Source organism: Camelina sativa, chromosome 11 (genome assembly GCF_030686135.1).
Source record: "Camelina sativa cultivar CO46 ecotype springtype chromosome 11, ASM3068613v1".
Lineage (NCBI taxonomy): Eukaryota > Viridiplantae > Streptophyta > Magnoliopsida > Brassicales > Brassicaceae > Camelina > Camelina sativa.
The window spans coordinates 27,111,436-27,128,881 of record NC_141890.1 but is presented as its reverse complement, the minus strand read 5'-3'; the positions used below and the strand labels follow the sequence as shown (position 1 = coordinate 27,128,881).

The window sequence follows — 17,446 nt, the reverse complement described above, 5'->3', positions numbered from 1 at the left end:
ACCTTTCAAAAAACCTCCTGTGTCGACCACCATCACCGATGTCGTCGGGGTTACTGCACAGGTTGAAGATTTTGGCCTCTTTCAACATGTTGGAACGGTAAACAATTTTTTTGCCTCTATTTCCAGCACGGAGGAGTGACTCCAGGTATCACCAGTGTTTGACTGCCATCAACTTAGCTATTTTCCCCAACAAATCGTTAGGAAGATCCGGGTTAGTCATCTTTCTATTCAGAATGTAATGAAGGAATTATGTGTACGTAGTGCAAACTTAAATAAAACTCACATGTTAATGGGGTTGGGGAATACTAATTTGGATATAAATGATAGTTGATATAGCTGCGTGACAAGATGGCGAGTTGACATCAAACCACTAATAATTATATTTTTCGACATCCAATAACATAGAGATTGAGCAACGTGTTGGGCATCATAATGGGCCCTTATTATATTAGGCCTGTTTACATTTACACTTCATCAAGTGTTGTGATCTATAGATATTAGACGCCGTATACGCGGCCAGTAGGTTAGAGAAGAGTGGCGACAACAAGAAAAAAATTAAGAAGAATGTGAAAATAAGCTAGGATCAAAATCCTCAAACCACATAGGTAATTTTACTTTTCGTTCTTATCGTTCATCGTACCATGGCCGACAAAATATGCTGGAGTTTGGCAAGATTTGCCACCGTCGCCGAATCAGTACTTGGTCCACCAACTTCAAACTTTTTTGATAACAAAACGGACCCATATGAGATGGGTAGGTCTACAGTTGAAGAAGACAATGCGGGAACTACCATGGCGGACAAACCTGGAGTACATTCGGTTGGTGGAGATGAAGGTATGATTTCTGGATGTTCGGTAACTAACGGTCTATGTATTTTTAAACCATAATCTTACAAACCTGTTACAAGTATATTCTGTCAATCCGGTTAATTGGGTCCCCTCTCATGTCCGGGTTGATTATCACCTAGTGGGGTTAAAGTGTTTGTAGGAGGGGTACACCGTACAACGAATATAATATAATGCAATTCAAGTAAGTGATAACTGATCCCAGGTTCTATTTTTACGTCATCTGTAGTTCGGTTTGAAGAGGAAAGTTGGATGCAGACAAAGGGGGTCACACTACCTAGCCGTCTATTCCTTCCGGGCGAGTATCCTAAAGGAGGAAGGTTGAACATTTACTCAAAACCGTTTCTAATTGGAAATTTGATACAAACTTTGGGTTAGGAAAGTGAAGAGTTGGCGAAATTACTGAAATCTCAGTTTGGGAAACTTTTCAAACTCCCCGCTAAGAGGTCAGCACCTCTTTGAAGGTCATTCAAGGCCTCCTCTCGCGCCAACTATTAACGAAATAGAAATATGAGATGTGGATGGCATTTGGTGGCAAGCCTTTCAGGTACTCACTATGTGAATTCCACATAATTACTGGTCTCAATTGTGGGCCTCTGCCTAAAACACCCAGTCTAACTCAAGCACCCACTCCCGACGAAGATGGTGAACACTCAGAGAAGGGGTTTATGTGGAACAAACTATTTGGAAATGTTGGTACTATTACTGTCAGTGAAGTGGTTAGACTCTTGGAGAAGGAACCACCGGCGTCGTGGAAAAGGCTCCCACTGGCCCTTCTCATCATAGTCGACGAGTTACTTATATGCTCTCAAAAAATACCTTCAATAACTAACACAGTCGTTGAGATGTTGACAGACGAGGAGTTATTTATGGCTTATCCGTGGGGAAGATTGTCTTTCTCTAAGACTTTTGAAAGGTACGGCTTTCCATTAGTAGACTCGGCGATCCCTGGTCGGGCCGCCAACGTCGCTAACAGTCTGCGCCAGTCGAACAGTGCCTGCTTCGGATTCACTCTCACATTCCAACTCTTAGCGTTTGAAGCAATACCTATGTTGAGGAGTAAGGTCCCGGGCAAAGCAGATAATAAATCATTTCTGGAGAACCCGGAAGGGTGTACATAGAACATGACCCTACTGACAGAGGAGTCAATTTATGAGGTGGAGTCAAATGCAGAGGTATGTCGTTAGTTTAATGTCATTACCAAAAAAAAAAAAAAATACTACTGAGATGAGGTACACGCCTCATGGAGGTATGATTAAAATGTTTTCGACAATGTGTTTTTTTTTAGCTCGACGTAATCCCAATTCTACAGGCTGGTGAATATATCAATGAGTCGGACCTGTTATGGGAGGAAGAAGTCTCAGACAGACAAGTAGAGCTCCTACTCAATTATATTGCTGTGGACCATAAATTCACAGATGGAGACTTCGTTTATCACGTCCAACATAAGCTGGCAAAAGAGGTGAATAATGGCAAGGGAAAAAAAAGAAATTTCACGAACAAGATGTGGTGAGACACAAGTGGAAGGGGGGCAAAGAAGACGAGTGTCTGAGCGAGAGGGAAAAACGAAGACAATGGAACATATGTTTGAAGACATGGGCGTATTTGGCGTACAGTCTATTACAGAGGGTGAGGGTAGTATTAGGTTGCGTAAGAGGCAGAGGCATGAAAAGAAGATGGAGCCGCTCAGACGTTCGTCACTGAAGCAGTCTAAAAAGATATGTACTTCAAGAGTAAGCTTTCGTCTTTCAGATGAGGATGTGGAATTTGTTGAGTCCTTCGAACCAAGAGTAAATGTGGATGCGCCAAGTGTACATGCAAATGGACAAACTGGAAGTGCGGATGCTTCAAGTGGAACTGTTGATGCGTCAAAGGCAACAATCACAATGACTCACCTAGAATTGCGTAGGCTGATTAAAGAGGAGACCAGGCTACTTAAGACTCAAATAATTGATGAAATCGGGAAACGCTTTGTTCTAGTACCTAAAAGTCCTACACATGGTGAAAGAATAAGAGATGAAGCTGCCACCCCTCAACAACGTTGGACTTCGGGGCCAAATGGGGTAAATGCCCCAACCCCATTCGTCAAATGCATGGACCACAGAGGCATCATTGGTATGGGGAATGAAAGTATTACTGATACCTATGGTCTATCTGAAACACCCCTCATGTCTAATGGGAGTGCGTATGCAGCCGTAGAAGGTGAACCAACAAACACCATTCCCCAGCAATTCAGCGGAGATTACAGCGGTGAGGACCAAGTACAAAAGACACTCACACTAGCAACCTTTCTAACCCTAATACCTTATGTAATGTGACTTCACTTTTACCAGCTTGCCAGTGAAATTGGGCCTGATGCATCGACTTGTAGCATCACCCATCACAGAGAGGAGAGTGAAGTGTCGTAGGTTTGTGTGCCATTTGGAGGTCTATTTCATCTTATCATTTTCATCTCTCTCATTATAAAGTCTTATATGCGTAGGTTGATGCTAAAGATGCGTCTGCAGAACCTGCAGTTCAAATAGACACAACCGGTCCGAATGGATGCATAGAATCAATGGAAGGGTGTTCCAAAGCAGAAGATGTTTGTGTGCTGTCATCAAAATTTCCTGATGATATTGGATACGGTGATACCGCCTTTGAGATTGGTAGCCAAACCTCTGGACCAGAACCCGTTGTGACTTTGGGGACAGATTCAGTTGGAGGGCAAAATAACCATGATGATGCTGTCCCATCAAATTGTTCTGCAGTTGTTGATTATTCTGTACACACAACGCCACCTGCTACTGAAGCTACTCATGCTGTACCTACATCCAAACGATGCAATAGTTACTAAACCAGTTAACCCGGTACCGATAGCTTGTATGTGGGAACGAGAAGAACCTATAAGAGGTAGCGGGAAAATGTACAACTCTACGCAGTTGAGGTCAAAGGCGAAGGTGGATCCACTGTTGTCAGGAATATTATGCAACAGGAAAAACTCGAAGGAAAACTACCGATTAGCTGGGGTCTCAGAAGAGCAATGGAGTGTGTTCTCCAAAATATTGTATCGGGATGAATCTGAGTAAGTAATTATTATTACATGGATGCATCGACTCATACCTAGTAACCATGAACATCATTCTTTTATTTTTTGTTGAAGTGAATATGTCATAGTCACCAAAAACATGGTCAGCAACAATTTCTTCCTAGAACTGGCGGAGAAAAACCGTTCTGTTCGGACTGAAGTAAGGTTTGAGTTTTTAAACATTATATTTTCTGGGAATTGTACTAATGGTTGATTGACTAAAATTTGAAAGCCAAAATTCAGCATTTGAAGGTCCTAATGGAAATGCTGTGGAGGAGACAAGGGGAAATCCTAATAAAGAGAAGAGCTGCATACCTAAACCATTTATTCATATAGTTTGTGAACGAAAACTACTTCGCTGCAACAAACACGCCATATGCAGAGTTAGTCAATTTCCGGTGGAGTAATGATATAAAGCCATTCGTTCTAGGCAAATCAACAACTTGGGGAAGATATGGTGGAGGAATAGAAACAGAGTTCTTTAAGAAAGTGGACATACTATACGTCCCGATGAAGTGGATAAATGCGCATTGTGTTGGAGTCGTTATTAACATGGTATGGTGGAAAGTGGAGATATTAGATCCTCTCGTCGAGTTCAACAACCATCCTGAGATGTTGCAGTCTTGTATGGAACCAGTACTCACGGCACTGCCGTGGTTACTCTCATCTTTGGTCCAAAAGAGTTGGAGACAGCCGACTGACACCTCGCCGTACACATGGGAGCGCATCCAAGTACGATATGAAGCCGTAGACATATGTGACTCTGGCCCTGTGGCAATGAAGTTGTTGGAGATGCATGCGCGGGGATACACCTTGAAGGATATGGGTGCTATAACAGATGCAGACATAAACGGGTTGAGAAAGAAATATGCCATGGATTGTTATGAGGAATTTGTTGAAAAGTTCGTTAAAAACTAAACTAAACTACGTTCGTTTGTTATGTGTGACGTTTTCCTGTTCATGCTAAAGGACAAAATCTTATTTCTTATAGGAAAAGGTTCTCATAATCTATTGTCCAAACCATCCCCGCTAGTAACTCAAATGCTATCCGTCTGTTTAGGGTATTGTGTTTGCTGTTTGAGGGAAAAAAACTAAATTTTTTTTACTTAGGGTATTAATGTTTTCTACGTCAATATACATGTGTCTAAACCCTAATCACGGATTTCAAATGCATTTTACACTACTTTGTAAATTTCAAACATTAAATACCGCTCAGTTTAACTTAGTGGCAGACATGACACCAGTTGGCAACTGCGATGTGACAACTGATACCCCTAAAAGTCGTATATACAATGACGTAGATGAGAAGTATACAATTAAATTGATGTGATTTATATCTCATCGATGTGTTTGGTTGACTAAGTTTTATATGATGTGTTTGTAATCATTAATTAGTTACAAAAGTCTGGTCACATTTGTACTGAACGAACACATTTATAACTAAATACATGTTTCTGGTTAGCATTCTATATATAATGTTAAAAACTGCAACACTCCCATTTACTACGTACCAATCTATTTTTTTTTTTTGGTTGGTCCAACACCATCACATACTGAAGTTCTTTAAGAAAAATAACTTGAAAAATGTCGTCGGCCACTCAAAAATTGCCTCATATACCAGATGAAATGTTGATAAAAATCCTCGGCTTTCTCGCAGTTGATGGTTTGGAGTACCTCGCTCCAATATTGAAGGCAGGTCCTCGAGGAGTCAAAACGGCGCTTACCCCCAAAGTTCTAAAGCATGCTAAAATCTGCAACATATGCTGGTATCCTTTTTGGTTCCAAACATCACACAACCCAAATGGTAGAATCCAAAATGAAGGAACCATAGGCGTATCTTCGTAAAATGCCTAGATGCTGGCAACAAAATGGCAATTTATTACGAGGGTCTCCGGGTTGTTGTCGAGGAGAAAGACATTGACCGTGGTATCACACTTCTAACTCGTAACGTTCCAGCAGAAGCTGTCTCGACACTAGCATGTGGATTTTTTTCTATGTTAGTGGGGAACTGCGAGATGGCTATTCATTTTCTTGACCTGTTTGCTGTGCATCACTACCCACTGAAATCGGAACGAGCAAGGCTTATGGGTAAGTGTTGTTCTTGCTGTTGGGTAGATATCAGATGTTGACGCTGGAGCCAAACTACAGAGACTAATTCGCATATTTTATTGGGGCATGGTTTCTTCTCTCTCAACTATCGAGATTATGACATTGTCTGCACCAATTGCGGCCTTTGGTGGTTGGCAAAATTTATTTGTGAGATCCTGTAGTTATAGTATCACCTTAAGATGTTTCCTCCATAAACCACCGTTTTCTAAAGCTATTGTCTTATCAACGCATTACTTATATTTTCTTCATAGTGTATAGGTACAATCAATCCGGCCTTTAGTTTCGAATGTTTCATGTTGTACTAATTTTGGAACATGTATCACCTAATGTTGTAACTTCTATATGAACACGCTCTCTATCGCCACTTACTACGTTCTAATTGCTACATGTGACTGCCTTTTGTAAACATATGCTGTGGCTGTGTGACTTAACGTCATCAAGGCATTGGAGAGGAATTAATAATATAGAACCATATAGATCGTTTTGTCTTGCAAGAACACTTTAATATAATACAACGACGTACACAACTCCACGGGTATTTGAGTGTACATACAAAATGTTTATAATTTTAGTGTACCTACAAATGGTAAGTTAAGTGTACGTACACAACATTTATATTAAAAGTCTACGTACACAGTGTTTATAATTTGAGTGTACATACAATAGACAGTAAGTTGATTGCACGTACAAGAGTTAATAATTTAACTATACGTACACAAAGTATGAAACGTACATAATAGTGACGTACCAACATGAACGAAGGTGGTTTTAGAGGATTCCGTACATAACACACACGCACTATCGGAACAAAAGGTTGGTATAAAAGAACCCAATGTGTGTTATATTACATTTACAATACCACCATCCAAGTAAGTACAAAACGTTATTGATATAATATAACATACTATAACATAAGTACACATCCGAAGAAAAATAACAAAAGGTGAGAGAGAGAGAGTCACTAGTTAGTCGAAACGTCAAGTCGTGATGCTTCGTTTTATTTAAAAAGCATCTCCTTGTATCGTTTCCGAACCTAGGTTAGAAACAAACTACATCATATTATCAGAGAAAGCAATGAACTACAGAGGTGATGCAATCGCTGCTCTTCACCCAGGAAGAACGAATTGGTGTATCCATGCCAAGGTTTTGCATTCTTGGTTTGTTACTGAGTTTTTCCAAAAGCGGGTTCTGCTCCTTGTTGATGCACGGGTTAGACTATTTTACTATAAAATGTTTCCACAAAGTAGTTAATCTAACAATTGTCTTATACACGAACGCATCTGGAATTTATACGGTGACACAATCGAGGTGGCATTTTTACCAGGGACCTACAAGAAATTGAGGAAGTATATCGATGATGGTGATTGGTATGATATAAGGAATTTCATGATCATCCAGCCAACACTTAGGGAGAGGAATTCTCATCATCCTTTCCAAATAAAATTTACTGATGATTCAACGATGACGCTGCTCCAACTGGTGAATAATAAATTTTACTTCCGTTTCGAGGATTTGGGTGATATATGTCGTGGGAGAATAACTCATCCTATATCATTTGGTACGCTTTCCTTATAATTTTAATAACACAAATTGTGCTAACAATGTTAAAAAGCGTTTGCTTTACCTAATTGATATATTTGTACACCTTAATTTTTTTTTATCTCCGAAAGTTTATAAATAAGTTAGTAGACCATCTCATACGAAAGTACATTTTAACGTTAAAAGTATGTCTCTTCCCCCAATCAGATGTATGTGGGTGTGTAGTCGGAGTGAAAGACAAAAGATTGCTCGAGGGTGCAAATGCGGCCAATGAAGTTGTCTTCAACCTACTTAGTGGCAGGTAAAAGAGATTTGTGCTACCTTTAGATTACATTTTCATTTTAAAGTTATTGTTTTTAGTTCTATATTAACATGAGAAAACCGTAGGAATGAAATCCTGAAGTGCCGTGCCATAGATGCCTATGCTACACGATTCATAAATGCATGGGAAGCAAACAGGTGTCATCTTACTTATACATCCGAACCTGTATTTTGTGTTTTGCAATTCTGGAAGGTTGGAAGCTATGACGGTACGTTCGATTTTATAGATCAGATAAATAAAACTGTAGTTAAACCATATATAACTTATTGTGGTAAATGTTCTGTAGGTGCACCATGTCTCGTCAACACAGTAGCGTCTTCGAAAATCTATATAAAACCTGAATTCGTAGGAATGAAACATCATAAGGCGCTGTAAGCTGTTTGTTTTTCTATATAAATATATTATTGAAAATGTTCTTACTATCAAATACATTAATACAATTTCTATACTTACCCCAGAAGTGAATTTGCTGGACGTTACTATATAAAACATATGATGGAGCACGAAGGGCAGAGTCTAGGGAGTTTAGAAGAAAGGAATGAAGCTGTCGAAGGGGAGAACTCAGGGAGTTTAGGAAATTAAAACAAACGTTACATCTTTATCTTCGTTTGCGAATCTTTTTTCTGTTTGTTTGTACTTCTGAATGATAGAATTGTTAGAACAAATTCTGAAAAATTTATGGTTATATTTCCTCAACTACATTATAACGTTAGTACAACGTTATGTATGTACGTACACAACAATACTTATATTCGATGTACGTACATAATTGCAAGAACAGTACATAAAAAACTGTAATAGTAACATAACATAGTACTTTCGTAGTCGTTGACATGTATAGTAGATTTAGTTAAACCATTTGCAAGAGTATCCATACCATCGCATTATAAGCTCTCTAATGAACCCCACTATATAGACAAACTAATATGTTTTCGCTTTTGTACGTATCTTAATTCAAATAGTTAACGGTGTTGCGTGACATTTTTTTAAAGCCCATACGAGTAATAGGCCCAAGTAGGGCAACCGGAACTTATTTCTCCAACAATCATAGTCAAACCTAAGGGTTGGCTTACATATTCAAAAGATTCTCCCAAAACATGTTACAAAAACCGATGGTGGCACTTAGGAATGACGACTATTAACCTCACATTACATTCAAAATTACATACATCATTTAGTAACCAATGATAAGAATCACCTCTCACCAAAAACGTTATTATGATAATACTACTGTTGTTAAGGACTAAATGTGAAAGTGCACACCATATAATAAGACACCCCTGACGCTGCTGCACTACGTATTAGCTGGACATGTTTTATGGTTGTGGCCTACCTCTTGACACTGAGAACAAGCATGCTTTTTACGGGGCCATTTCGTCTCCAACGCAACCTCGATAAAAGACTTCATCCTGGACATCTTTGGCCTTCCTGGAGGATTCCTAACGAAAGGCAGTTTACATCTGGACGATGTAACATCAATAGGAACGATGCAGGATGTATCTATCGGCATTATCGAGTTTGCATATCCACTGCAGAGGCTGTCTTTGCGGAAGTTTGGATGAAACTGGAGTATAACTGATTGGTTAGCCGTATATGCGGCTGCTATAGCATGTACGCATGACATCCTCTCCAGATCAAAACGCCTACATGAACAACTCTTATACCTCAGATTGACAACATGTATAGAGGTACCACTACTTACTTGAAATTGATGTTCATCAATTTCTTGAACCTTTACATGCCGTGCACGTTCAGTATGTCCTTGTATGTCAATGAAAGCATAAGTGTTCATATAACCAAAGGAATTCAACATGATCACTTCCAGTTTATAAACTCCTAAAGTGAACATATTTCTCGATGGATATGTTAGTCAATGTCATACCTGTAAAAGGTTCTCCACTCCTTTCATCAGTAGAGTTTGCATTGCGGCAGCTTGTTTTCTCCTTGTAGCAAACCAACGTGTCAACATATTACGCACCGCTTCTAATAACTCTACAATGGAAACGCTCTTGCAGGATTAAGTACTTTGTTTAGCGATTCTGCAATGTTGCTCGTAGTGAAGTTTTACCTATCACCAGGAAAGTGCGCCCTGCTCCACTTGGATACATCTGCACGCTGCAAGTAAGAATGCAGTTGCGGATTCGCTTCTTGAATTTGCTGGAAGATTTCTTCGAAATCAACTACACGGTACGCTGCAGCTGCTTTTTTAACGAGTCAGAATGTTTCAGTCCCACTAAATCTCTGAATAATATTCTTGTGAAGATGATAAGTGCAGATTCCACGACGTGCCAAGGGGTATACTTTAGTGATATCTTTTGCAATACATTTATGCCGGTCAGATATCAGTACAAGCTCTTCATCATCAGGAATTAGACAACTTAATTGCGTAAAGAACCATTCCCACGACGCGTCGTTCTCTGTATCAACAACCGCATAGGCCAAAGGAAATATATTGAAATTCCCATCTTGTGTTGTCGCTGTCAGAAAAGTCCCTTTGAATTCACCCTTCAAAAAGGTTCCATCTACAACTACAACTTTCCGCATATACCTGAAACCCATTATGCATCCAGCAATCGCAATGAAAACATACTTGAATCTGTCTTCGGCATCAACGACCAGTCTAGTAAGGGTCCCAAGATTAGAGCACCTCAGTCTGTATAAATATGTAGGTAATTCAGCGTATCCACTTTCAGGTGTACCCCTAACATATTCTCGCGCCTTTATAAGTGTACGATGTGCCTTCCAGTAACCAAGCTATTTATATGAAAATGGTCACATCAGCATTGAAAAACATCGAGTAGATAAAATTATATATATGTGTAGTGCAGCACAAATAATTATCTACTTTCATCACAAACAAAATAACTAACGCTAGAATCTGTTTCTTAATATTTCCACTACGTCTTCACGTAGAGAAAGCCCCCTAGTTACCAACAGAAAAATTACATGTACACTTTATAGACTATTATATCTACACTACTCATTATATTACAGTTTGTTATTAAATGTACCCCAATGAGAAAAACCACCTACACCTATTATAACTACTTCATCCTAACCTATACAATTCATGGCATTATTGTGTACCCCCATACACATTAAAACTAGAGAAATTTCTAGTATTACTATCTCCCACCGGTACACCATAACGTAGGTTGAGCCCTTCCCCAACAAGATTTGGCACAACAAAAACTCCTACACCACCAACATAATCCTTGTATAGATGACCTAGGATTGGTGGCGTAGCATTACGGCTACGGCCATATCGTTCCGTAACAGAGCATGTATGTTCACAACAATATTTGCGAATATGCATCGCCGACAAATCCCCAATTGTTGAAGCCCGTATCCTCCATTTACAACCTTTTACCCAACACTCTACGATTAGCTGGGAGTTGATGCACGAACATTGTAATCATATTTATCTAATACACTCAGCACCTTCAATCTTGCCACCAATGTAGCTTTGCTATCAAATTTATCCCCTACAGCTATATCACCACCTCCGTTTTCTATTTTGCGAACCTCCTTCGCAATTGCGTCATTTGCGGAGTTACAGTTACAGGTACGGAGATTTGATTCTTTGTTACAAACCTTTTCCTCTCTACAAGACCCACCACCAAGTCCCTCGTCCATTGATTCCTCTCCTCCATCCGGGGAGAAGTTGGAGTACAGTAGATAGTCTTCATCCCCTGAACTTGCACCATCGCTGTCGTCACAGTAATCAAACCTACTGGTCTCCTCGTCATCAGAGTCTTCGTCGTCTACCTCATTCCCTACATTATCTTCACTGTCTCCCTTCCGACTCTCGTACTCTTCATCTTTCTTTCCAATTCCCTCTGCCTCTTCTACGAAATCATCTACAACGACTTCAGGCATCTTCGGTTTATGCTCTGTGTAGTTCGGTTTAACTTCCTCCAACAATGTTTCACCAGATTTATCTTTAATCTGAACACATAGACGTATGGCTTCACCTCTGCACAATCTGAGATAATTTTTAAACTGCCGACCATTCGAAACAATCACAGGTGGCATATCACATCCACAATTTTTAAATCTCTCCAACATATAGATCACCTGTATGTCAGATTTTCCTTCACAGAGACCAAAGTCATCGAACACCATTGCAGCAAAGTCTTCAAACTTCGTTTCTTTATTGGCATTTATAATCTTGCACCCTTTGTTATTATCAACATCAAACAACCATCGATTTTTGTCGACCCTCCACCTCCCACAAACCAAAACGATATCTTGCTCTTCTTCCATTTTTTGAACCAAACGAAGGATTTCTGGTTTCCGAAACAGAGTAGGAAAAACATGTTTGCCCCAACCGAAGAACACGATTGATTCGTCTGCCCCAAACTTTATTACATGAACACCATCGCTTCAGAAGAACAGCAAACATGTTTAGACTGTCGTATAGGCTATCGTAAAAGTCTATCACAACTGTATACTGTCTTTGCAAGTTCAAACAAATTCATATTATTCTGGTAAGACTTACAGCTGTCACAATTGCCTACATAATCTACCAGAAATTATAAGTCTACCATTACACTACTAAAACTATTTCAAAAAACAAAGTAAGTATACCAAAAATATCTGTTAAGGACTAAGTTTGTCAAATAAATCTGTTGCAACGGGTCATTAGTCTACCATAAATATCTTCCCCACCTTTTAATTCTATCAATCTAAACGATCAAAAAATAAGTCTATCATCAAAGGCAATTATTCTACTAACTTAATCTAACGCACTCATATATCTACCTAATTAATCTACCATTAACATAAGTGTACCATCACTACAACTAAGTATACCAATTATATCTAACGTACCTCTTCACTCTACTATCTTAAGATACTAACAATACCTATCATCTTTATCTACCAGAGTTTCGTACCATCAAATAATTGGTACACTTTCTCTCGGATCCCAATGTTTTTTTTTTTCCTTTAATGGCATTATCCGTAATTGCCTTTTTTGTTGGTATTAGTTTCAGGAATACTAAGAGTACATAAATTATTCTAGTAATTACCTAAAATTTTGTATCAAACAAGTAATAAAGAAATATTTTAGTAATATTAGAGTAACTCTCCCTTTGTGTTATTTATAAAACTTCTTTCGCTTATTAATGTTACAAAACAAAGGTAACAAAGATATGGTTAAGGTCTATACACCTGTCCTAAGGTCTATTACACCTGTGTTATTTATAAAACTTCTTTCGTTTATTAATGTTACAAAACAAAGGTAACAAAGATATGGTTAAGGTCTATACAGCTGTCCTAAGAAAAGTCTCTCCACCTCAAGTAAACTAAAGTCTCCCCTTTCTCTGTGGCCTTACTTACTTTCTGTGTGTGTTTTTCTTTTTGGCAAAATTATTCTCACACCTCATGGATTCTCTGTCCTCCATGGGATCTCAAACAATAGGTTCAGTCTGATGTTCTTATTCTTGTTTTATTATCTTCCTTGTGCTTTAAGCCAACAAGATTCTTGAGTGTGATATAAATATTTAACTCGTGGTCTGCTATAAATATTTTAAATATATTTGTTTAGAAAAATAAATTAGAGTATTTATAATATTTACTCTTTTGATTAATTAAATATTTATCATATTATTTTAAATTTTTAAGTTAAACCATTTAAAAATGTTTGAAATAAAAATATTTTTAAATTTTATTATATTATACTCTATCCGTTTTAAAATATAAGATGTTGTAACCAAAAGCAGGTATATTAAGAAGTGTTTACTTTTAAAAATTTCAACCAATCAGAAACAATACTACATAATAGAAATTATTAAATTAATCTAAAAACTGCATAAAACTTGAAAAAATCCTATATTATGAAACAAAAAATCTTCTCTAAAATATCCTATATTATGAAACGGAAAGAGTATAAATTATTTATTTCAATAAAAGAAATGTTTGAATTTGAATATTTCTATTCAAATTCTGACTCGTTGCTCGTCGAGACTTTTATTGAATATATGTTTAGTTAAATTAAAATATATTACTCAATTGGAGTTTTGACCAGTTGCAATTTTTTCTTTATCGATGAAACACTTAATATTTTTTAATTATAAATATGATAGGATGATTTATTAGTTTCGAAAAAATGGAATCATATAAAAATGAGAGATGAATTATAATAATTAAAAATAAATTAATATGATAAATTAGATTTCAAATCTTATATTTCTTATTTTGATCGGTGATTCAATTTTTTGAAAATTATTAGTGTATTTTCGTTTTTTTATAAATTATCCAAATTATATAAATTATTATTTTAGATTTTTACGCTCAATAACTGTTATTAGTTCTTTCTTGGGAACATATATTTCTATCGGCATTCTAATGTAATAAACTACCCTTTATAAAGTTTATTATAAATGATTAAGGAGATTTTCTTATATATTCTTGATTAAAGTATAATATTGTGTGTTTTTTACCTTCATTTATAAATATTACAGAACATAGGTAACACAGATATGGTTAAGGTCGTTGCACAAAAAAAAAAAAAATATATGGTTAAGGTCTATACACGTGTCCTAAGGAAAGTCTATACACTTTATCAAGTCAACTAAAGTCTCCCCTTTCTTTTAAAGTCTCCCCTTTCTCTGTGGCCTTACTTTGTGTGTGTGTTTTTTTTTGTTTTTTTTGGCAAAATTATTCTCACACCTCATGGATTCTCCGTCCTCCATGGGATCTCAAACAACTAGGTTCAGTCTGATCTTCTTATTCTTGTTTTATTATCTTCCTTGTGCTTTAAGCCAACAGGATCCTTGGTCGTGTAATGATCTGTTTCAGTGTGGAAACATCACAGCTGGTTTCCCATTCTCGGGAGAAATTCGTCAAGAGAATTGCGGTCACCCTTCTCTGAAACTAAACTGCAACAAAAGCTCAAACACAACCTCTCTTACCCCCCAGGCTACAACTACACTGTCCTCAATATAGACAACAAATCCAACATTCTTAGACTTTCAAGACAAGATTTCTCAGGTCCTTTTTGCTCTGCTTCATTCTCCACCCCACCTTTACCTTTAGATCTCTTCCAGATTTTACCATCTTACAAAAGCCTTGATGTGTTTTACGCTTGTGACCCTCGTCGCCATTTCCTTGGCAATTTCACATGTCAAATCAAAGGTCTTGGCTCGGTTATTCAAAACTCTACATATCGCAAACTTTGTGATGAGAGTTTCAGTGTGACAGTTCCTACAAGTTTTTTCCCAGAGGAGGAAGTTTTGGATTTGACTCATTTAGAGAGTGTTCTTAGAAATGGATTTGAAGTTAAGCTTAAGATGGATGAGATGGATTGTCCACCAGAATGTTTATCCTCTACTGCAAGTTGCAGCTATCTTTCCGGATATTGCTGCAAATACGTTTCAGGAACGCTGAGTTGCAGCAATACAAACTTCTTTCATGGTAATGTTTTCTAAAATTTAAATCTCATCACCTGATCAATAGTCAATATATCATAAGCGTTACTAATATTTTTGTCTGCAATATAATGTTACAGATATGATTCCAAGTACACGCTCCATGCTAATAACAATTGCAAAAGGTTAGAATTTACCGTTTCTTGTATATATGGAACATTCGAGGGGACTATAACTAACTTCATTATTGTGTTTTTTTTCCAGTTGTAGGGCCAAATGTATTTATAGTTTTGGTGATGGTTATCGCATTCTTGATCTGGAGGAAAAAAAAAAGCAAATGCTCTAAGATATCAGAACCTTAATATGTTAGCAACCCTGAGACGGTGTAGTTATAAGGAAATCAAGAAAATTACAAAATCATTTACAGAAGTTGTTGGACGAGGAGGGTTTGGAACTGTATATAAAGGGAAGTTACGCGATGGTAGTAAAGTTGCAGTGAAGGTCTTGAAGGATTCAAATGGAAATTGTAAAGATTTCATCAACGAAGTCGCAAGCATGAGCCAAACATCTCATGTTAACATTGTTTCTCTGCTTGGTTTCTGCTACGAAGGATCCAAAAGAGCGATTGTATATGAATTTCTAGAGAATGGTTCTCTTGATCAGTCGTTGAATCTTGATGTCAGTACACTTTATGGGATCGCGCTAGGCGTTGCTCGGGGACTTGAGTACTTGCACTATGGCTGCAAAACAAGGATTGTGCATTTTGACATCAAACCACAGAATGTACTGTTAGATGAAAACCTCAGACCCAAAGTTGCTGATTTTGGCCTTGCTAAGCTCTGTGAGAAGCAAGAAAGCATCTTGTCATTGCTTGACACGAGAGGAACTGTAGGATACATTGCTCCAGAGCTGTTTTCAAGAATGTATGGGAATGTATCTCACAAGTCAGATGTGTACAGCTATGGAATGTTGGTTCTTGAGATGATAGGAGCAAGGAACAAAGAAAGAGTCGAAAATGCTAACTCGAACAACAGCTCAGCTTACTTTCCGGATTGGATCTACAAGGATCTTGAAAATGGAGATGACGTAAAGCTTCATGGTGATGGACTAACCCGAGAGGAAGAAGATATTGCCAAAAAGATGATCTTGGTGGGTCTAAGGTGTATTCAGTTTTGCCCATCTGATCGTCCATCAATGAACAAAGTCGTAGAGATGATGGAAGGAAGTTTGGATTCTCTTAATCCTCCTCCTAAGCCTCTTTTGCATATGCCAATAATGCAAAATATTGCAGAATCTTCACAGCCATCAGACGAAAGCTCAATTTACTCCGAAGTATGATTCCATGACTGTTGGGAGAATCTATATTTCTGTTTAGCACCAAAATGTATCACTTTATATATTTGGCATTTGTAACACAAATCATATATATTTGACATTTATAGGCATATTGTCCATGATGATGATGGACGGTTTTAAAACTTAGGTGGTAAACAGTAAAATGATTTTATTTTATTGGAAGGACTTGGAGTAACATTTTATTTAATTCCATTCCAAAACTAATTGAATATAAAATAAATTGTTTGAAAACAATAATAAACCAAAATAAAGGATAAGAAGACTAAATTATATACTCAATCTACAAAATTCCGATTCGCAAGGAGATTGAGGAACATCAGCAGGGAAGGGAGGAGGAAGTATGTATGGCTTGAGCATTGCTAGGGCATTGGAAGAAATATATCGCTAGACAATTGCTGGGTCAGGTCCTATCTCCTTGCAAAATTTTCTAGCCACGTTTTCCTGACACTCGAGCTCTTGTTGCAGCTTGGATTTCTCCTCATTGAGCAAAGACATAGTGATTGGCAATTTTGCTTCTCTGTGGCCTAAGCTATCGATTTCTTTCTGGACAATGTTTATTTGGTCCTTGATGTAACTGATCGCTTCAAGAACACCCATCCCCTCAATGGAAATCATCCTACAAAAGGAAATAAGAGTTTTAAAAAAAAATCTTACTAGATTTAAGGGAAAAGTAATAACCATATGTTCCATAAATTGAAAAGCATAAGTTTACCTAGTTGATTGATGTTCACTTTGAATGTCTTGTCTTGATGGATAAGTGTTTACTTGCAGATCCTGGAAATTAAAAATATAATCTACGTTAGACATATTTAACCAAACGAGTGGGCACCGAGTG

General features: G+C 37.6%; 2 protein-coding genes across 2 annotated transcripts; one reads left to right on the top strand and one right to left on the bottom strand.

Moving 5' to 3' along the window:
* Positions 1 to 9,176: 9,176 nt before the first annotated feature.
* On the bottom strand, positions 9,177 to 9,731 carry LOC104728294 (uncharacterized). The gene has a single exon (XM_010447295.2). The coding sequence runs from the start codon at positions 9,729 to 9,731 to the stop codon at positions 9,177 to 9,179; it is 555 nt and encodes a 184-aa protein (XP_010445597.2).
* A 4,775-nt stretch (positions 9,732 to 14,506) lies between these two features.
* Positions 14,507 to 16,733, top strand: LOC104724172 (LEAF RUST 10 DISEASE-RESISTANCE LOCUS RECEPTOR-LIKE PROTEIN KINASE-like 2.2). Its single transcript, XM_010442620.3, is given in 5 exon segments — positions 14,507 to 14,798; positions 14,801 to 15,301; positions 15,396 to 15,440; positions 15,520 to 15,578; positions 15,580 to 16,733. Coding segments are annotated over 5 exon segments (1,857 nt in total). The 5' UTR covers positions 14,507 to 14,560; the 3' UTR covers positions 16,594 to 16,733.
* The last annotated feature ends 713 nt before the right edge of the window (positions 16,734 to 17,446 follow it).

What these genes read in the sequence shown, in the direction of transcription:
- LOC104728294 (XM_010447295.2), bottom strand. Translation starts at nt 9,731, where the DNA reads ATGTTCACTTTAGGAGTTTATAAACTGGAAGTGATCATGTTGAATTCC.